This window comes from Telopea speciosissima, chromosome 9 (assembly GCF_018873765.1).
Source record: "Telopea speciosissima isolate NSW1024214 ecotype Mountain lineage chromosome 9, Tspe_v1, whole genome shotgun sequence".
Classification (NCBI taxonomy): Eukaryota; Viridiplantae; Streptophyta; class Magnoliopsida; order Proteales; family Proteaceae; genus Telopea; species Telopea speciosissima.
This window is the reverse complement of record NC_057924.1, coordinates 58804692-58827575: the sequence shown is the minus strand read 5'-3', so window position 1 is coordinate 58827575 and position 22884 is coordinate 58804692. Positions and strand designations below refer to the sequence as shown.

The following is a 22884-nucleotide window of genomic DNA, read 5'->3' as shown; positions in this document are numbered from 1 at the left end:
GCAACTCGGCATGCATTATATTGTTATTTATTTTCAACTATTCTGCCTTAATTTGTTACACATTCATGTGTATAAAATGCAGAGAGATGCCCCTCAACTTCGAGTGTTCATCTAAAGTCCATCACCATCTACCCAATAAAGTCCTGTGGAGGATTCAGTGTGAATGAATGGCCTCTAAGCAGTTCAGGTAACCTTCAATTTCCTTTTCACGTAGATATAACTTCTACTATGTATGAGGTGTTATGTGTTCTACTATCCTGTACCATTAAGCATTGGGAATCAATTGTACCACTGAAGTTAAGCTTGCAAACTAATGCTGGAAATGAATATGTAACCCTGTTAGCGCTTGGCAGGTTTGCTATTCATTATCAGTGGCTTTCTCATGTCACAAATGTTTTCTAGTGTTTTGGCTCCAAATTTCCTTGGAACAATTGGAAATTAGATATTTTGTTTCTAGCACTACCTTGTAAATCCTCATGAAGAATTTGTAAGTATTCTCATTTCAACATTGTAATGGTGGTCGAAAATATATAAACTGAATAATTTTAAATTGACTGTTATCTTAAAATTTAACTCCCTAATATGGGAGACAGAGCCAGGTGCAGGAGTGACCATTTGAAATGCTATTTTTTGGAAGTCTTTAAATCTGACATTAATTTTGATCATGGTGAGAAGCTTAAAGGAATCTCTATGCTTTGATTGCTACCTTGTAAAGCAGTTGAGATAGTGGAAATCCAAAATTTTAATGAGCCTTGGTAGAGTGGGATGCAGGGAGTTCTCCGAACCACTCTAAAATCATTGTGTTCTCTCTCGCTTTATCTCTTTTTCCCCCCTTACATTTTTTTTTTTTGGGTGAATAAAAATTATATTACCAAAAAAGAGAAAGATACAGAGAGCCCCGAAGGGAGAAGGGGAGAGAAAAGAAGAACCACCAGTCAAAGCAATGGCTAAGGGGCAGTAGCAACAAAAGTAACATTAGAGAGACCCCAGGAATCAACAATAAGCCTGTTCCTTGGGGATTCTATACAAAAGGAGGGGGGAGCTAGCGATAACTTTGCTTTGATTTCAAAGGAGATGGAATCCCAAATCATACGGTAAGATAGAGATTTGGAGGTCCATTTCCTGATATTGCGCTCCATCCAAATATGATTAAGGGCTGCACAAAAAGCCATCTTGCCAACTGAGTCACAAATAGAGGAGCTGGCAAAAGTCATAACGATCCAAATCCACTCTCTAGAGAAGGGCAAAATTCTTCTTTGGGCGGGCCAGCATTTGTTGAGAATGCCTTTCCAGATTGCAGTAGACATAGGGCATTTAAAGAAGAGATGACTCAGGTCTTCATCATTGTTCCAGCAGAGGCAGCAAGCTGAAGGAGCAGAGATCTGACGGCTGCGAAGAAAATCCTGCGTAGGGAGGCATTTGGTGAAGACTCGCCAGGCTGTGAAGCAATGCCTAGGAATGTGATGCTTAAACCAAAGAAGTTTTCTCCAAGGAACCACAGAGCCATTAGTGCGAATGAGATTCCAAGTAACAAGATCTCCTCTAACCATCGGCCTTCTAGGAATGGAGGTGAGATCATTCCAAACAAAGTCAAGAGATGTGGAGGAGAGGGGAGGAGCCCAGCCATTGTGATCCAGTATATCAGCCACCAAGGAAAGTCTATGAAGACCGGAAACATAAATAGCCCTGGGGGTAACCAAGGGAAGCAGGATTCCTTTTGGATGCCAGTGGTCCAATCAAAGATAGGAGGAAAGCCCATCACCAATCTGAGTATGAATAGCCTGAAGAGCAAACTGCCGACTAGCAAGAATTTTGCGCCAGAATCAAGAGTCATCAGAAGTAACTGAGATAGTCCAAATAGAATCTTCCTGGAGAAGGCCTGAATATATCCAGTCAACCAAGATGTTTTTCTTCTTGGAGACAATCTTCCAGATTAGCTTGATAATACCTGCTGAGTTGACATCTTTGATTCTCTTGATGCCTAACCCACCTTCCATCTTGGGGAGACACATTGCAACCCAACTAAGGGGGTGGAGAAATTTGGAGGAATCATTGCCCTTCCAAAGGAAAGAGGCTAGAAGGGATTTTAGAGATTTGATAGTATATTGGGGCAGGCCATAAATGCCGGACTAGTATATGTAAGAAGCCTCCAAAACTGATCTAATAAGAACCAACCTGCCTGCGTAAGAGAGAAGCTTGCCTTCCAACAGCTGAAGTCTTTTCCTGATAAGGTCCAGCATTGGAGTGCAATGGTGAGAAGAAAGCCTTGCAGGGATCAAAGGAAACCCCAAATACTTGACAGGAAGCTGGCCCTCAAGAAATCCAGACTTGTCAAGGAAAGCCCTTTTGTCCAGCTCAGAAACCCCAGCAAAGAAAAGCAGAGACTTAGAGGGATTGATACGAAGACCTAAGAGCTCACGGAAGTGCTGGAGGCAGGACATAATAGCTTCAAAAAGGTTTACACTTGGGCATAGGAGAGATGAGCTGCTGATCAGTACTAATTTGGATTTTCCTGGAGAGAACTTCCATTGCCAAAGTGAACAAGTAAGGAGAAAGGGGGCAGCCTTGCCGAATCCCCACAGAAGCTCCAAAATAACCTGCCGGGCTGCCATTGACCAAAACTGAGAACTTTGGAGAAGAGATGCAGGAGCTAATCCAGTTAAGAAAGGCCAAAAGAAACCCCATTTTGGTCATAACTTGAGTGATGAAATCCCATCTCAGCGAATCAAAGGCCTTGTGAATGTCAATCTTGAGGAGAATGGCAGGGGCATGATTTTTCCTGTCGAAACCTCTGACAATGTCGTTGCAAAGAAGAATATTATCAGAAATACTCCTACCTGGCATGAAGGCCGATTGGTTATTGCTGACAACAAGGTCTACGACATTCTTGAGTCTTCGGGCCAGGATCTTTGGAATAAACTTATAACGAAGGTTGCAGAGGGCAATGGGCCTGAAGTCATTCATAGCAAAAGCTCCTTCCTTTTTGGGAATGAGACAGAGGAAAGTGTGGTTCACACCTTTGATCTGACTAGGGTTGAAGAAGAAGCTCTCAATGGCAGAGATGAGGTCTGACCCTGGAGCACCATTCACCTTGAGGGAATTAATAGCAGCCACAGTCTCATCTTCTTTTGGAATGGAGCACAAAAAGTCAAAAGTAATCAGGAGAAATGAACTTGTTGAGCAGAGGGCTCGGCAAACAACCAGAGACTCCTTGAGAACCACCAAAAATACCTTCAAAATGCTGTACTGCCAAATCCTTAATATCCTTCGCAGTGTCAGCCATGGAACCATCCGGCCGAGAGAGTTGAGTGATGGAGTTTGCATTCACTCGAGTTTTCACAGAGCGATGGAAATAGGCTGTATTTGAATCACCCAGCTCCAACCATTTGATTCTAGATTTTTGCTTGAGAAAGCTTTCTTCCCAAGCTGGGAGGGAGGAGAGCTCCCAAGACACAGCCTTCTCTTCTTCAACTAGTTGGCAATTTTGAATATCTAACTAAAGCCGAGTCTGAATGGAGGCAAGCCTGTCGTTACACTCTGCAGCCCAAAGGGTAATATTTCCAAATGTATTGAGATTCCGATCCTTGAGAGCAGCTTTGATATTCTTGAGCTTCCTAGAGACAGCAATGAGGGGAGGAAAAAGCATGGGCCGGCTTATCCCAAGCTTCTTTAATAAGAGGTAAAAAAGTTGAGTGGAAGGTCCACATGTCAAAGAACTTGAAGGGTTTAGGGTCAAAAGAGGTAAAGGGCTGGATGGAAAGGGAAATGGGGGAATGATCTGAGATATCTGGGCTGTCAAAGGTGGCATGGGATGAAGGAAAGCTGGCTAACCATTCTTCATTAACCAAAACTCGGTCAAGCTTATAGACAATCCTATTAGACCCAGCTCTTTTGTTGCTCCAAGTAAAGGGGAACCCTGACCATTAACACCAATGCCCTTAATACAATCATTGAAAGTAGCCACAGCTTCCAAGTTCAAATTATCACCCCCCCTGTTTTTCATAGTAGTACCTGATGACATTAAAATCCCCAGCTAAACCCCAAGGCTGAGAACCAACAAGGCTAGCAGTAGAGGAAAGGTCAGTCCATAAGGAGGATCTCTGAGAAGGACAATTTAAGGCATAAACCACAGAGAAGAAGCAAGAAAAGTGACCTAAGCAATCAGAGATAAGAGAGGTGCAAGAATTGGGAGGAAACAAATAAGGAGGTAATGAAGATGATTTTTGGATCCCACAGAACCCAGATGCGGCCATTCGGGTGATGAGAGTAATTGGAGAGAGAGGCCCAACCTGGGGCGATGGAGCATTGAATTTTTTAGGAGTTAGGCTCTTTAATATGAGTTTCCAAAAGGCAGCAAAAGCAGGAGCGAGATGAACGAATGCGAGAGCGAATAGCAGCTTGTTTCGAGGCAGAATTCAGGCCTCGAGTATTCCAGATGAGGCCTTGCATCATTGGGGAGGAGGGAGAAGAGGCAACGAAGACACATCAAGGTGAGCTAGGACAGATTTGGACCTGGTAACACTGTGATGCCGGCGCTTATAAGAACTTCTGAGAGGGGAAGCAGTCAAGGAGGAGGGACTAGGAAGCACTTTGCGAGGAACCCGATGGGAAGTAGAAAGACGAGAAGCGGGTGAAGAAGACGGGCTCATAGGCGGGTTAAGAGAATGGGTCAAAGACGGGTTGTTTGATTTGGAAAGGCCCGACCCAGGAGAGGCTACAGGTAAAGAGGGAGAAGAGTTAGATGGAAGGGGGTGCGACCCAAGGGCAGAAGAGTCCGAAGAAAAAGAGTTAGTACTATAAGGCTGACCAAGAAACGAGGGGCCCGCCAAAGAAACTTCAACAGGAGCAATGCTGACCTAAGGGTTAAAAGGGTCTGTAGCAGTCGACTGAGTCACCAAGGCGCAACCATCAGAGGGCAAAGGGGATTCCAACACAGGAGTCGTCATCGCCAAAGAGTTGGGAGCAGCATTAAGTCTTCCAAAGCCCAGAATAGAAACATCCTCCATAGCTTTTTCAAACATGCGAGATCTGCTTTTGGGACAAACATCAAATTGTAATTTTTCGGGGCAAGTGGAAGGCTCAGCATCTTCAGAAGGCGATAAAATGCTGAAACGATTCTGCTCATCATTCCAGGCTGGCAGAGAGGACTGCGACAGAACCTGGGTGGAAGCAACAGAGCTCTTCTCCGATCAACTCTTTTTCCAGTGCCGGAACCTGGTTCTCGTTCTACCGCAAGAAGGGGAGCGAGTAGCTGGCTTACCAAGAGCAACTGGCTCAGCTTCAAGGGAAGAAGCAGCAACATCACCAGTAGGAAGAACTAGGGCATCGATCGGCTTGGTCGTAGGGTAACAAAGGTGTGTTTCATGACTAAAGACTTTAGACAACAAGCACTGTGGAGGTTTCCAGTCATAATGAACTTCTTGCTCGAAGGAAAAGGCGTCTCCTTCATTCACTTTGATAAAGGAAGGCAAATCTTCAAGAGCCGAAACTTCAACACAAATTTTCGCACAGGCTAGGCAATCCTTGTGCCTAGTTCTCATATCAGTAAACAATGGCTTTCCAAGAACAGAGCTAATGGTACTGAGCCCGTCGGTGCACCAGTAGTGAAGAGGCAACCCTAGGAGGGAAATCCAAAGAGGAAAGGAGGAGAGGTCCAATCGTCGGAGCTGGAGCTAGCAATGCCATTGGCGCAAGAAGATTGGCTTCTTCCCCACCAGCCAAGGGCCTCCTTCAAGAACATGAATCTTATCCAGGGGCGAGGAGAGTTTGAAGATGAAGAATCCGTTATCCAGTAAGAACGTGTCCAGAGAACCCTGAGGGTGCCATTGCCTGGAGAGGGATTGCTTAACCAGGTAAAAGGGTGGCCAAGAACCAAGGAAATTTCCCACTAGGCAATTTTCCCAAAGCTGGGCTTCAGATTCCAGGAAGTCAGCAGGGCACGAAGCTTCTTTAGAAGAGCCAACTATGGTGGGGGGGACAAAGTAAAGAGGGAGCCCATCAGACAAAGAAGCAGAAGCAGCCCCAAATAGAGAGTTCCAGGGAGCCGAATGGGGAGGCAAAGGGCTAACAGGGGAAGGCGTAGGGCTGACAAGTGAAGGCGAAGGTGGAGAAGACGTGATTCCACCCAACAGATGAAAGCAGAGAGGAGGCAGCCCAATCCCCCCCCCCTTACATTTACTTGAGTGTGGGTGAGCGTTCAAAAACTCTTTTACTTACTGTCAGAAATGAGCAGCGAGCATGGCAAAACACGAAGGGGGTGGTAGAAGGTTAGCCTTCAAACGAGTGCTTTTGGCTAGGGAGAAGAGAGAGAGATGAAATTTTGAGAGAACCATAATATGAGCCATGTGTTGATACGAACATAGTATCTGATCTAATAAGCAAAAAATGGAAGATTTGAATATAAAAGTAGTGTAGGAGAATGTCTGCAGCAAGAGAGAGTTGCATGTCTGGTTTCTGAATAACTATGAATAAGAAGAGAAGTAATGTAGTCCTAGATTGGTAGGAGAACAACTAGGAGCCAATCAACCAGGATCTGTTATGAATTGGAGAATTGGTTAGATCCAAATAAGGTTTTTGTCAAATTAGGGTTAGGGTTTGATGTATGGGTTATGTCAAGTTGAGGTAGGGGAGTCTATCAGTGAAGGTCCTGAGATGTTTTGATGGACGGAAGTGTGTAGACTTGAATGGGCAGCAAGTTAGGGTTAGGGTTTCGGGTTTTTAGAAAGAGAAAAAAATGGATTTCTAGGGTTTGGCTGGACAGAAGTTAACCAAACTTGAATGGTTTTCGTAGGAGGGTATGAGGGGTAATCAGTCAGATTTGTAGACTTCTGTGACGGTTGGTTTGGTCTGCGGGAAGTTATAGGGTTTTGTTGTTTGATGAGAAGGTGTTATGCTAGGGTTTTAATGGGTGGAATGGGCAACAAATGAGATCGAGTTCTCCTTTTGTCTTGATCAAACACAAGACAAAAATCTTCAATGGAGGAGAAGAGCAGCAAAAGCTTTTCATTAATATCAAAATTCGTGTCCCATGTTTGCCCCCCGTACAACCTTATATAAAAGACTCAAATATAGACTCCTACACTAAAAAGGAATGACTTAACCCAATCATTAACCTAATAGGTAACCTAAACTGACTAGGAAACTGAAATATTAAAGGAAATAGACTCAAAACATGGCTGGACTTATAGACTCTTAATCCATCCCAACTTAACAATTAAATGGTCACATGACCACTTAAGTTGTCACATGATAAACCTTGTGACTTTACCGGAGAGATGGATGCACCAGCATCTCCGGTGATTTAATCTGACCTCTGCATCTCCCATCGCCTGTGGTATGTCGTCTCCTCCTCCTTCCTCTCTTCCTCCACCCCCTCCTCCCCTCTCGAGCCCCCTGGATGGCCAGGCTTCTCCTTGGACTGGCCTGTTCACGCCTGCTGCTGGCCCTCATTCGGATGGTCTTCCTCTCCAATTTGTCACCCCTGCCTCTGTTGGCTCCTCCAAGGTGGCTCTCTGCCCCCTGACTTCCTAGATAACGAAGCCAAACTTTGGGAGAATTGCCTTGTCGGTTATTTCCTTGGCTCCAGGCCCCCTTCCACATGGTCAAGTTATCTCTCAGCAAGCAATGGCGAGCTCATGGTACCCTGAATACCTTTCTCCTGGACAATGGTTTTTTCATCTTCAAATTTTCCTTTGAAGCTGATAAGATTCGTGCCCTCGAGGGTAGACCTTGGTTAGTTGGCAAGAAGCCAATCTTTTTGCATCAATGGCACCACTACCTGCAACTCCAGCATGTGGATCCCTCCACCATCCCTCTGTGGGTTACTCTCCCTAGGTTGCCTCTTCACTACTGGTGCACTGATGGTCTCAACACCATTGGCTCTGTTATTGGTACCCCTCTCTTTTCAGATGTGAGAACCAGAAGAAAGGACAAGCTGGCTTTTGTAAGGATTTGTATTGAGGTTTCTACGCAAGACCCTCTCCCCTCTTTTATCACGGTGAAAGAGGATGAAGAATATTCCTTCGATTAGAAGGTTCATTACGAATGGAAGCCTCCTCACTGTGAGGTTTGCAAAACCTTTGGTCATGGCTCAAATCTTTGCACTCCTTTGGCCCAGAACATATTTGTCACTCCCCCTACTGTGGAAGTTAAGGCGTCTGAGCTTCACAAAACCAACAATGGTGTTCGTCATGTCTCTCGTGGAAGGCTTCGTTCCAGAATCCGGCACCGGAACCACCAACAGAAAGAGAAAGGGTCTTTGCTTCAATCGAAACAACAGATTTCCCCCTGTGATTAGAACGGATTCAGTCTATTGTCTCCTGCTGAGGATGATGAAGACTCAGACCTTGGCTCATGCCCCAAAATGCTCCAATTTGATGCAATTCCTTGTAGTAGGTCTAGGATGTCGGAAAACCCTACTTTGGTTCTTTCCATTCTTGGCTCTCTTGATGCTGCTACAGATGCTGCTGCTTCCTTGCCGCTAAACTCCGTGGGAACCAACGTCTTGCGTTGCTACCTCAACTGCTCCTATGGCTTCGTCTGCAAACTGTGCTTTCTCGACTAAATCTTTGGTTTTGGATTCGGTTATTACGAATGCCTTTTGCCTCAGACTGTGGGCCCTACCTTCTCCAAATCCCCTGTGGTCCCCTCGGGCTCACTTTCTTCGTCTGGCTTTGTCTCTCTAGACCCTGGGCTGGACCCCTCCTCACTTAAACCCAATTCCACTTCTTTCTCGGGTTTGCGGGTCTTTAACCCATCCACCTCTCTTAAGCCATCTGGCTACCCTCCTTCTTCACCCAAAACCCCTCTGATCTCTCTTCTCTCCCTTGCAATACCTCTACTATCCGTCCAATTTGGCTTCCCCCTTTAGCTGCTCTTACCATAGGCGCTACTGTAATGAAACCCGCTCAAGGTCTGTTATGTCCAGGCTCTCTTAGCCTTTGGGGCCTCTCCCCTCTCCTTTCCAATGATCCAAGGATTCATTTGGAATACTAGGGGCTTGAACTCCCCCTCCAAGCAAGCTTTTGTCCATCCTCGTCTTTGCTCATCTTGTGCCAATTTTTGCTGCCTTTTAGAAACCCACATTAAAGAGCTTAACTTTGCAAAAACTTCAAATTCTATTGCCCTCGGCTGGTCTCTCCTCTCCAATTACCCCCACCATCCTAATGGCCGAATTTGGCTTCTTTGGGACCCTAGCAAAATCTCTATTTCTCTCTTGTCCTCTTCATCTCAATTCCTTCACTTTTCCTTCTCAGACTGCCTGGGCCATTCTCTTTCTTTTCACTGTGGTTTATGCCCACAATTGTCATTCTCAAAAGATTCCCTTATGGATTGATCTTCGATCTATTGCTAGCTAAATTGGGCTTCACCCATGGGGCTTGGGAGGTGATTTCAATGTCATCAGGTACAGCTATGAAAAACAAGGAGACCAGTTGGATTTGGAAGCAATAAATTCCTTCAATGAGTGTATTGAGGATATTGGAGTGAATGACCTGAGGTGGTCTGGATTCCCCCTTGGAACAACAAAAGGGCTGGAATTCATCGAATCTCTTGCAAGCTGGCTAGGGTGTTGGTCAAGGAAGATTGGCTTTCAGCTTCCCCCTCTTCCCATGCTTCCTTTGACAATCCAGACATATCCGACCACTCCCCCATCTCCCTTGCTATTCAGCCTTTCACTTCTTTTGGTCCTAAACCCTTCAAGTTTTTCGACATGTGGTCTTCACACCCCTCGTTTTTTACCTACTGTTCAAGAAGCTTGGGACAAGCCTGTTTTTGCTTTCTCTACCCCCCTCATTGCCCTCTCCAAAAAGCTCAGAAATGTTAAGGCTGCCCTCAAAGATTGGAACATCAACACTTTTGGCAACATCCCCTAGCAGGTCCTGGATTGCTTTGCAGTCTGACAATTTCAATAGTGCTTTAGCTGAAGAGGAAAAAGAGATTTCATTTGAGCTCTCCTCCTTGCTAGCCCGTGAAGAAAGTTTCCTGAAGTAAAAATCTAGAACCAAGTGGTTAGACCTGGGTGACTCCAATACTGCATACTTCCACCGTTCTTTGAAAGCCAGAGTCAATTATAACTCCATTGTTAAGCTCAAAGCTCAAGATGGTTCTACTGTTTCTACTGTTAAAGACATTAAGGACTTGGCAGTTCAGCACTTTAAGGGATTATTCAGATGCACTCAGATGGACGCTTCTCCAATCCCGAATGACTAGCTCAACATGTTCATTCCCTTGACTTATCTTGACTCGTTGAGCTCCATTCCCAAAGAAGATGAGATAGTGGCAGCCATCCATTCTCTCAAGGTGTCTGGTGCTCCTGGTCCGGATGGGTTTAGTATGGGATTCTTCTTAGCTACTTGGGACATCATCAAATTGGACCTTATTGCTGCCATTGAAAGCTTCTTCTTTAATCCTAATCAGGTCAAGGGTATCAACCACACTTTTCTCTGCCTCATCCACAAAAAGGAGGGGGCCTCTGCTATGAATGACTTCAGAGCCATTGCTCTTTGCAATCTACTTTATAAGATCATTGCCAAGATTCTTGCTCAAAGGCTTAAAAGTGTGGTGGATCTCCTTGTCAGTGGCAACCAATCAACCTTCATCCCAGGAAGAAACATCTCAGACAACATCCTTCTTTGTCATGATATTGTCAGAGGGTTTAATAGGAAAAATCACCCCCCCCTCTATTCTCCTGAAGATTGACATCCATAAGGCTTTCGATTCTTTAAGTTGGGATTTCATTACACAAGTGATGAGCAGGATGGGATTTCCGGCGATTTTTGTCAACAGGATTCAGGCCTGCATCTCCTCCCCAAGGTTCTCAGTGTTAGTTAATGGCAGCCCAGCGGGGTATTTTGATGCTTCAGTGGGAATTCGGCAAGGCTGTCCCCTCTCCCCCTCCTTGTTCACTTTGGCTTTGGAAATCCTCTCTAGGAAAATCCAAATTAGCACAGATCAGCATCTCATTTATCCTTTGCCAAAGTGTGAAGCTCTCAAGCTAACTCATTTAGCGTTTGCAGATGACCTGATGATTTTCTCTAAGGCTTCCATTGCCTCTCTAGAATCTTCTTTGCTCTGTCTTTAGCATTTCCATGAGTTATCGGGCCTTCGCATCAACCCTTCAAAGTCTCTTTTGTTCTTTGTTGGGGTTTCGGATTTGGACAAAGAGGCTTTTATTGAGAGATCTGGTTTCCAAGAGGGTCAGCAACCTATCAAGTACTTGGGTCTCCCTTTAATTCCAGCTAGGCTCTCAGCTCACCACTGTACCCTGATGCTTGATCTGATCCGCAAAAGGCTTCAGTTATGGAAAGGCAGACTTCTCTCTTATGCAGGCAGGTTGTTGCTTATTAGATTGGTTTTGGAATCATCTTATATCTACTGGTCCGGCATTTATGGTCTCCCCCAAGCTACTATCAAGTCCTTGGAAACTCTTTTGGCTTCCTTTCTCTGGAAGGGTAATGATTCTTCAAGGTTCCTTCATCCTCTTAGCTGGGCAGTTGTGTGTCTTCCTAAAAAGGAAGGTGGTTTGGGTATTAGAAGAATCAAAGAAGTGAATTCTGCAAGTATCATCAAGCTCATTTGGAAGATTGTCTCTAAACAGAAAAGCATCTGGGTTGACTGGATTTACTCGGGCCTCCTTCGTCAGGACTCCTTCTAGACGGCTTCAGCTTCTTTTGATTCTTCGTAGGTCTAGCGCAAGATCTTAGACTCCCGCCATCTGGTTCTTCACAAAATTCACTCTCAGATTGGTGATGGTCTCACTTCCTATCTTTGGCTCGACCACTGGCACCCAAGGGGATCATCCACTCGGTAACCCCTCACATCATATATGCTTATGGTCTTCACAGGCTCTCCTTGGTAGCTGACATCTTAGATCAGACTGGCTGGTGCCCTCCTCCTACCTCCTCTCCGGAGCTTAATCTCATCTAGAATGAGCTTCCCTCCATTTCCACAAGGCATATGGGTAGAGGTGACTGTGTTTCTTGGCTGGCAAGCAATTCCAGTTCCTTCTCCTTTAAATCAGCTTGGGATCTCATTCATCTGAAGGGTCAGTTGGTCCTTGGAGAAAGGTTCTTTGGTTTAAGCATCACATCCCTCGGCACTGCTTCACTGCGTGGAGGATCTTCTCCAATTGACTTCCAACTCAGGCATTCCTTCGTCACCGCCAGATTCCTGTTTCGCCCTATTGCTGCCTTTGTTGGAACTATGTGGAAGACCCTGATCATCTCTTCTTTGAGTGTCCTACTGCGGCAGCAATTGGAAAGGTATCTTGATCAAATGCTGGCCTGCCCCAAGAATAATCCTTCCCATCTCCCGCCAGTGGATTTGGATTGATATGACCTTTGCCGGTTCCTCTTATCTGCGACATGGTCGGAAAGCATGCTTTTTGTGCAACTCTTAACCATATTTGGATGGAGCGTAATATCAGGAAATGGACCTCCAACTCTAGATCTTATCAGCAGATTTGGGATTCCATTTCTTTTGAAATTAAGGCGAAATTATCATCAGCTCCTCCCTCTTCTTGCCTTGATACCCCAAGGAACAGGCTCATTGTTGTCTCATGGGACCTTTCTTCTGTCTCTCTTGTTGCTCCTGGCCCTCATTTTTGAGGGTTTGGCTTCTGATTCTTTGTTTTGTTGCCCCCTTGTGGGGCCCTGTATTCCCCCCCCCCTCTTTGGTAATGAATTTCTTATTCACCCCAAAAAAAAAAAAAGTTGTCACATGACCACTTAACCAAGTCAAATGATCACTTAAGTGATCACATGACCTCTAACCAAATAAAAGGAAATCTGCTAGCTAATCCCGTATGTAACCTTATTACCCATAGTTAGGCTCATAAAAGTGGCCTCTTACATGGAAAACCCATGGGATCAAAGATCTAACATGTATATAACCTAACCTTAGACTTATTCCCATCAAAATAAGCCTCTTTTGGTGATTTATCTGCATCAAGAAGCTATAATCTTATTTACAGTTACAACCCTTATATAGAGAAAGACTAACCCTACTAATGATCTCCATCCTTAATAACTTCTAATCTCTGCCATACAGTCTATACTTTAATAAATGGAATTGAAAGATCCAAATACCCCCATGTCACTCATAATAATTTGTATCCAAGTATGGCAAAAACAAAACTAACCAATCCTATAACCATGTCCATAGATCAACCATACTTTACTCAAATCATGTCCTAACTCATTAGAAAGGTTATTGATTGCCTTATCTGCTGACACCAAAATCATTAAATTTCGTCATGTTTTGGTATTTAAACTGAAGCTACAAGTAAACTGAGATTATGACCCCGTGGAACATGGTTGTTCATAGCTTATCACCATCCACATATCTGTTGAGTTGTTTTGAGTGGGAAAACATGAAGAGACTAGCTATTAAGGTTAACAAACCCAGAAGAGCAAACAACAAAATCCCCACCAACACCCAACTCCCCCCCCCCCCCCCGGGTCTCAACGAACAGAAAATGATCTACCTTCACCACAAAGATCCCCCAAAAAGCACAACTAACAAAAAGACATGCGTATAGGGTATAAACCGGTTTGAACTAATTAGCTTGTCTTATAAGAAATCATAGTATTACTTCCAACAAAGCTAAAAAACTGGTCTAGTCTATCCAGTTATTGGTAAGCTTTATGTTCATGACCCCAGTGCTGGTATTCTTTCCAATCTGTGCATTAAAAAAAAGAGACACCGTCAGTATCTTAAACAAGGCTATAGATCATCCTTTTCAACTCAGCCTGTCCAGTGAACCATAAATGAGACGGGGTGGTGACTACCGACTCAACTATCCAGATTTTATGGCAAAACATATTATATGTAGTTACTTCCATCTCTGTGTCTACTATTTTAGAATGATGTGGATCCTTTTTGACTTATTGAAGAGACGTTATTTAGGTCTTTCCCAAGGCATTGAAAGTTCTTTTTTTCTCAATAATTTGGGTAACATGTTTATACTTTTGGTTGGATCATTGAGCAGGCCTGCAACATGATAGAGAGTGGCTTCTCAAAAGCCCCGATGGTGAAATTCTTACTCAGAAGAAGGTTAGCCATTGGTTGAGAGATTTTACTTTTCTATTATTGCCTGTGCAAGAACTCCCTCAAAATTTTACTTTTTTTCTCGATCTTATTTTTTTTCTTTCTTGATGCTCTCTGTGGACACTTTAGGTTACCATAGTCCATCTGCTTAAAGAAAACTAAATTGCAAATTACGAATAGGGAAAAGGAACCGCATGGTGCCAGTGTGCAGATTCCTGCGCATGCCCTCTCACATGCCACCCATGGAACCCACATCCTCCTCCTTAAATGTCCACTCCTATTGGATGATTCGTAACCCTCATCCCCATTGATGCTAAACTGCAATCTGGCATCGTAGCGAACCCTCCCTCTTAAGAATATTGTACAATTAAAGACTTTCTCTCTAGAAATTCTCTGCGTTTTTTTTTTTTCATATTCGTCAATCCAATTCCAATATACCTTTGTCAAATTATTATTTTTTTCTGCCATTTGAGAAGGGTATGTGGTTCAATTTATTGATATAGAGGCAAGCCGATGTTCATCATCTTTATAAATATCCAGCTACCAATCTCTGTTTTGCCTCATTCTTGTATTCACCCTGAAACTTCAAAAGTTAGTACTGTAATAGTTTCAGACCAAGAACAACCAAACAAGGATGAAATAGAACTAGGAAAGAAGAGATAACCAAGAGAGAGAAGAAGAGAAATAGAAGGCAGCACCAAGAGTGCTACCAATTGGAGAGAATTGTGTAACCTCCAATTGGTAGTAATATTATGTATTTATAATCAAAACTATATCAGAGCCAAAAGTTTACCCTCACTACTTATGTGACATACCCATAAGACACAAAACACCCTGATAAGAAAAGACATGCCAAGTATGCCTTTACAATAGTAACTCTTATCAAATACAGCATGAATCATCCAAATGCATGCTATCCATGGTATAATTCATGGTTTAATTTACTCATTTTATTTAATTATGGACACTTGTTCCCCTGCTAAAGTTTGCTTGCGCCAAAATACACCTACCTTATAATATTTTGGGTGTAAACTTTGGTTGACAGAATATTCCTATGATTTTTCACTCCATGTAATGAAATCTGCTATGACTTTCCTAGGAAATGCTTCAGGTGGCCCCATGTGAGCCCCCCCCCCCCCCCTCACAAAACCACATACGTATGGCATATATGTCACACCCCAAAGTCAGAAACCACTAGGGCCTGTGGCCTCACTCATACAATCATATCTCATCATAATTCCATGGTAATAAATTCCACAAAATCCCAAAAATAGCCCTCGTCAAAACACAACGAAAATCTCCATAAATTTATGGGTTGATGAGAAATATCCAAGCAACAAAAATAAAACTTCAAACACACTGTCTGATACTGTTTGGTGATGACTAAAACTTAAATTATCTTAACTCATTACATTGTATCCAACTAAAACCAAAGTCTGTTAAATCATAAATCAACTATAGAATAACGCTCAAGTAAATAAGTAATGTGCCCGTCCAAGCTAGCTCCCCCTCCAAGCTGGGCTAACACCTCTACTGATCTGTAAGACAAATGGTGGAGTAAGCTACAAATCCCAGTGAGATAGAAACGAGGTACTACCACGCTAAATAGGTAAAACATATGGTATCATCCTTTTAAAACATAAGTGAAACATCTGGCATCAATCAAAACACAAGCAAATCCTCATAACATAAAACATCGCTGAAACATGTAAAACCCCTTGCTTCAACAAGTAGACTGACTGCTACTGTGCATATAAGTGAGTGAGGTATCTTGCCAACTGTAGCCTACCGATGACGTCATCAAACAACGCAGTCCCATCATCAAATTGGTAACACTCCATGAAATGGAGCCCTCCGTCATCAAATGAACTTCCCATTGGCTAGGTGGGTAAAACATATGTCGTCATCAAGTGACTCATCCCATCATCAAATGGGTAAAACATATACCTCATCCAACACCTAACCCCTTGTTGGAAAGGGTTACAGTAGAGTCAAAACATAAAATCATCTCATAAGCATATGCATAGCAAAATCCGTAGGTGTAAATTCACCAAAATTCTACGATCAAACCGAATAAATCCTCATCATAAATCATGCATCAAAACTCGCTGGAAAATCCTTTACATAGCTATTCATCAAAATAGCACATAGTATACATAATCAACCTTTAAAGAAACATCAGTGAAATCATGCAATAGGGTAAAAAATACATAATCGAGATATGCCAAGTTCCACTCACCTCAACATTGCTAAAAACAACAATCTCGTTGACGTCAGCACAAATCAAATTTCTTCCTATATACAAACATATAATCAACATCAGTACCCCTTCCTATAATGATTATTACTGATGAACACTTATTTCCCTCTCAAACTTCATCCTCAACTTATAGGTTTAACTGTCATAGTCTAGGAAAAATAGGGTTTCACTTATCTAGGTATCGTCTAAGATAACCAAACTTTACCAGTAAGTATCTAACCTTTTAATCATGGTCTCCACAAAATTTCAGGTCTCAAATGTGAGTCTTACCTATTAATCCATAAGCCCTAAGTTCAATGTCTAGATTCTGTCAAAATCTGCGCACTTTTATAAAAAATTACAAAACTAATACTGCCCAAATCTAAATAATTTCAAAATTTTTCTGACTTAATCTATACTTAATAATAGTGTTGTTCACCAAACTCAAAACCCAACTCAAAGGTTTCATAATGATTTCTTATAGTTCAATCCCAGTGCACAGATTCTGCCAGAAATCTGTACACCAAAATTAAACAGTACATAAACCCCATCTCATGAATTCAAATCACCTCCAATAATATTCATTCATACCAAAATTCAGGTTTTAACTCAAAATATAGGTCGGGTTATTAATCCTCCCTATACACTGTTACTGTTTCTGCCTTATCAGCAGACCAGTTCTGAGTTTGTAATTTATGGACATATCAAACAATCTCAGATCAAGCCCAAACTTTCCAAGGTTAAAGTAGACTTAAAAACGGTCATACCTTTGCAAAATTCAGGTCGAGATTCAAACCCTTGGTCAGGTTTCATCCTTCCCTTTCCTTGATTCCAATTTTGTCCCTGACTGAAACACAGATTTACCCCATGGTTCATTCTGAGTTTAGGGCTCCAAATTTGTAATACCAAAGCCCTAAATCTGATCCCCAGATCCTAGAGATCCTTGACATGTTAATATAAAATAAAATTTGAGAATTAAATTCGCATAACTCCTTAGCTGGATTCAATTAAGTCAAACCTTTATCACAAACAGAGCACTACGCTCTCAAAACCTCCTTTCCTTCTTGTCTTCTTCAACTTTGAAGCACAATGGGATCTCCAAGAGCAAGTTACAGGCTACAAGGTGAATCTGTGTCCCCTTTACTCGAATCCATCTCCATCTCTTTTCTCTCTTCTTCCTCCTCTCTTTCTTCTCTCTCCTTCCTCCTCTCTTTCTTCTCTCTCTTACTCATGGTTTCTCCTTTTTTATTTCTCTTTCCTTCCTCTCTCCTTTTATATTTTTCTCTTTTTCACCCTCCCTTCTTCTCCTTCCCACAGCATCTCTCCTACTTTCTCTCTTCCTTCTTTCTCCTCCTCTCCCTTTCTTTTCTTCTCCTATTCTTTTCTTTTTTTTTCCTTTCTTCTAAACGCCAGCTCTCTCCTACTCAAGGTTTAAAGTATCAATATCGGGTATCGTATCGGTCGGGTGATTTTAAGAGACGTATCGTATCGTATCATATCATATCGTTTCGGAGATACGTCAAACAATACAAATATGCGTAGAAATGGTCAAGATACATATGGAAATACACTTTTGGAACAAAAAACAATGTAAATTAGCAATATATAATAAGTGTCATGCATAAAACCTAAAATGGTGAATAATGTATAACCAAACAAGTGCATTAAATTGAAATTGTTATAAAAGATGAAGTTTCTCACATGTTGTAATCGTCTATAGCCCTGAAGAGTATTGGATGATGCAAATGATGATGTTGTAGCACTCCTTGATTCGTTTTTTAGTTTAAAAGTGTGAAAAACCAAGATTTTAGACTCTTGGTTAAGAGTTTTCCTTCATTTTTTCGTTAGATTAGGAATTGTATAGAGTCTGTGAGTGAAAATGACTTTTTTATGGAATGTATCAATGGTATCGATATGTATCGGTATGTATCGGTGTGTATCGGTATGTATCGAGCCGTATCGGCCGATATGTAGCGATACGTATTAAACCACCCATTGAACCCTTTACTGGACGTATCGATGGTATCGATACATATCGTATCGTATCGGTCAATATATTTCGATACACTTCGAGACAGTTCATTTAAAAAAAAAAAAAGAGACGTATCGGTATCGACCGAGACCGATACGTATCGGTCCGTATCGTATCGTATCGGTCGATACTTTAAACCATGCTCCTACTCCCTCTTGGTTGCCCTCTTCTTCTCTCGTCACTTCTTTCCTTCTGTGTCTCCTAGATTCTCTCTTATCTCTCTTTTTTTTTTTTTTTTTTTTTTTTTTTAAACTCCAATTATATATGCATATGGGGAAAAAAGCCCCATGTCTTCTGGAATCGATGAGTAGTTTTAGAAACCAAAATCATTATCTACTTGAAATTCAAGAAGCTGAAATGGGAAAAAGAGTTCCAAATTTTCTGTTCACTAAATCTACCTTGCACTACCTTGCATTCGTTTAGATTTAGGAAACTAGAATAGAAACTTAAATATGATGTGAGATACCTGTTGAGCTAATCGAATCTCCATCTAAACTGCCAACAGTCCTAGCCTATCGAAGCTGGCCAAGACAAATATTCAACAAACTTGTTCAGACATTACTTGGTTTAATCAACCAGGATCTGTTATGAACAGGTTAATCGGCTTGGTCAAAAATAGGTTTTTGGGTGAAAATTAGGATTAGGGTTTGATGTATGGGTTATGTCAAGTTGAGGTAGGTGAATCTTCTAGTGAAGGTCTTGAGATGTTTTGATGGATGGAAGTGTGTAAACTTGAATGGGCAGCAAGTTAGGGTTAGGGTTTCGGGTTTTTAGAAAGACGAAGAAGATAGAATCTAGGGTTTTGGTTGGTCAGAATTTGACCAGCTTAGGATCGAGTGTCTAGGGTATGGAGAGGGATGCTCGGTCCTAGTATGGGGCTGAATGGATGGATGGTTAGGTCTGTGGGGGAATTTAGGGTATTACTTATTAGAAACTTGAAAATAACAAGGGGGAAAGCTAGGGTTGGGTTGTAAAGGATTAGGAGAAGGATGGGGATGATTCCAACTTAGCTGTAGTCGCAGAATTGTCCTGGCAGCAACTTTTTGCTTGAAAAACTTGAACAAAAATCTGATCATGGACAGAAAACTTGAAAGGAGCTTCAATAGAACCACCCGGCCTTCACATCGCAAGGTGTCGATTGGATCAAACACCAATCCCACCAGCTTTGATCAGACACAAAGCAATTCTTCAAAGAAGAAACAAAGTTGCAGAGCAACAATAGCAGTTTTTCAAAATTCAGAGGCGAAAATATCTCCCCCCACCGAATCCTTTATTTATAGGGGCCATTGGCCTTACTCCTATTCAGCCTCAGAGTATGAATACTCCTAGCCAGCTAGCTCTAATATCACCTCTCTTGGCTAAATTGTGGGAGGTGTCGACCCAAAGAAAAACAAATTTCATTTAAGTTAAAGAAAAGGTGACTGGAGTCACTTAAATTGAACCACTGGTTCAATAGGGTTGGGCTGGTTCAATTTAAAACACAAAATACTAGAAATAAAACTAGGTATTAAAGTACTACTACTACTACTTGGACTGCAGCTTCTTATTCTTCTTCTGGCGGTTGTAGTTCTTCAGCTCTGCATCAACTCTCCCTACCTTGAGGATGAAGGACATGTGATACAACCCGGGGTCAAGTTTCTTGAAGTCATCCACATCATAGTTCGAGAACTCGCAAGATCTCGTCGAGATCTCGCCGAGTTTCTCGGTTTTTTGAAATCCCGAGACGAGATGGGGGTCGAGTCATAAAAGTACAATATCTCTCCGAGATCTCGGATCTCGGTCGAGATCTCAGTTTGACATAGGAAAATGCCCATCTAGGTCCTTTATATGAGTGCCAAATCTCGAGATCTTGCTGGAAAATCTTGGTATACAGACACCTATCTATGCCAGGAACCAAGACAGACAAGACAGACACTTATTTATGCCTAATATCATTTAAGTAAATGAAATAGTATTTCATTTACTTAAGATATTATTCATAATTAACCAAATACCCCTCTATTTGAATCCAATAAAAATAGTTAAAAAATCAAATTCCAAAAGGAAAAAAAGTCAACCCCCCAGTTCAAGAACAAAAACTGGATTTTCGACGGTAGGTGCAATGTTGAAAGCTTTCCAACAAGTCCAAGATTGCTTAAATCTGATTTATATTGAAGGAGTTATGTACCGGTCAAACTTAATTCGGTGTGTGCGAATGCTGTCAAAATCGCTCTGAATGAAAATAGTTTTTTGGACATCAGAACAAATGAATATTTTACCGCACTTTTGGTTTTTAGCAATGTTTTACCATAATAAGATTTATGGAATTTTTAGATTTGAGAAAAACCCAAGCATTAGAAAGTTGAAAAATTGCACCTACCGCCGAAAATCCAGTTTTTGTTCTTGAACTGGGGGGTTAACTTTTTTTCCTTTTGGAATTTTATTTTTTAACTATTTTTATTGGATTCAAATAGGGGGGTATTTGCTTATTTATGAATAATATCTTATTCAAATATCTTAAGTAAATGAAATACTATGTCATTTACTTAAATGATATTAGGCATGAATAAGTGTGTTTGTCCTGTGTCTATCCTGGTTTCTAGCATAAGTAAGTGTCTATCCTGCTTTCCCACTAAGTGAAACTCCTATTTGGACTTTGTTTTTGCAAAGTCTGATAGTGCCATTGTGTTTAAATGGCCTAAAATAGTCTGAATACCAAGTTTCAGACCCAAACTAGGTCTAAAACCCACCAAGATGAGGCTTCGAGTTGAGAAAAAAAAAGTGCACCAACTCGGCGAGATCTCGACTCAACTAAGTTTTTCAAGGGTTCGAGTTGGCACCGAGACCCGAGTTTTCAAACCTTGATCCACATGAATCCAAGTGTTGTCCTAACGTGGGCAACCTTTCCACTTGACAAGGAAAGCATGGTGATCGTTGCCATGTCGAATGGCCATATGCATGTCATCCAAAACTTCTTCAATAATGTCTTCAGTGGGTGGTTTCAGTTGGGGCAGCCCCATGTTCAGAGTCACCATCATCTGAGTGATGTCCCACATAAAGATGTAAATCAGCTACATTGAAGACGTTGCTTATGCCCATTTCAGCAGGCAGCTGTAGCACATAAGCATTAGGTCCAATACATTTCAGCACCTTGTATGGACCCATCTTCCTAGGATGTAGCTTGCTATTGACACCAAGCTGGTGCCTCCTACGGTCAACTCTGACCATGACCATGTCCTATGGCTTGAACTCTACATATCTCCAATGCCTATCTACATTAGCCTTGTAAATATCATTGCTGAGGGCAATTTTTCTTTGAACATCAGCATGTACCTTTGTGATGTGGCGTAAGAACTCACTGGCTTAAGCACTTACCCTTGCTTGAGGGGGTAAAGGAACAAGATCAATGGGACGCATTGGCTGAATTCCAAGTAAAACCTCAAAAGGAGTATGTTCTATTGTCTTGTTCACTGAACTATTGTAGGCGAACTCTACAATATCAAGAATGGAGGGATATCTAACAAAACACCTCAATAAATTTCTCAGGCTTCTGTTCAGTGCTTCCGTTTACCCGTCCGTCTGTGGGTTGAAAGCAGTAGAGAATAGTTAACTCATAAACTTCACATCTTTGTCTAAAACAATAGTGCTTGACAGCCCATGAATACTTACTATTTCCCTAAATAGTAGCTTCGCCATGTGAGAAGCAGCAAGTGTTTTCCTACATGGAATGAAGTGAGCCATCTTCATAAAACGGTCTACCACAACCATAATAGAATCATACCGTTCCCGTGTAGGTGGCAGCCCAAGAATAAAATCCATACTGAGGTCACCCCATGGGGCATGAGGAACCGGCACAGGTAAATAGAGACCAATATTTTGCTTGTCTCCCTTTGCCAATTGACAAACTCGGCACCTCTTGATCACATGTTCCACATCCTTAGCAATGTCGGGCCATTAGTAACGGTCAATCACCTATAAGATGGTATTGTCCTTCCCAAATTTCCTCTCCGGCCTCCTCCATGTAACTCCCTGATAATGTGATGGCAAAAGGAAGAGTCTAGTATGCACAGCCTTGTTCCTAAGAATAAATACCCATCATGTATGGCGTATTTAGGATGCTGCCCACCCTGCTGCAACTCAGCATAAAGGACACTAAAAGCTTTATCACTAGCATACTCATCACGGATCTGCTCGATGCTAAGTGCATGTGCTGATTGACTTCTGTGAGTGAAGGTGCTTGAGTGCCTCATGAGCAGTGTATAAAATAAACTCTTTGCCAACCAGACAGTGTCTCCAATGGCATAACACTTGGACAGCATAGAGTTCAAGGTCATATGTGGAATATTGCTGCTTGGCTTCATTGAGTTTCTCACTATAAAAAGCAATAGGGTTTCCACCTTGCATCAGTACACCCCCCAGACCAATATGTGAAGCATCAGTCACCACCTCAAATATACAGTGTAAGTGTGGTAAGCGTAACGCTGGAGCTTCTATCATTTTCTTCTTGATCAGCTGACAGGCCTTGGTTGCTGCAGCTGTCCATTCAAACTTCCCCGTACTCTGCTTGGTACATTCGATAATAGGTTCC

General features: G+C 42.1%; 1 protein-coding gene across 4 annotated transcripts in view; it reads left to right on the top strand.

Moving 5' to 3' along the window:
- Window positions 1-22884, top strand: part of LOC122639954 (molybdenum cofactor sulfurase) — a 127705-nt gene that overhangs the window by 87976 nt on the left and 16845 nt on the right. For all 4 annotated transcript variants that reach the window (XM_043833014.1, XM_043833015.1, XM_043833012.1 and 1 more), the window contains 2 exons: window positions 83-187; window positions 13988-14052. In XM_043833014.1, coding sequence (XP_043688949.1) covers window positions 83-187; window positions 13988-14052 — 170 coding nt within the window. The remainder of the gene's footprint in view (window positions 1-82; window positions 188-13987; window positions 14053-22884) is intronic.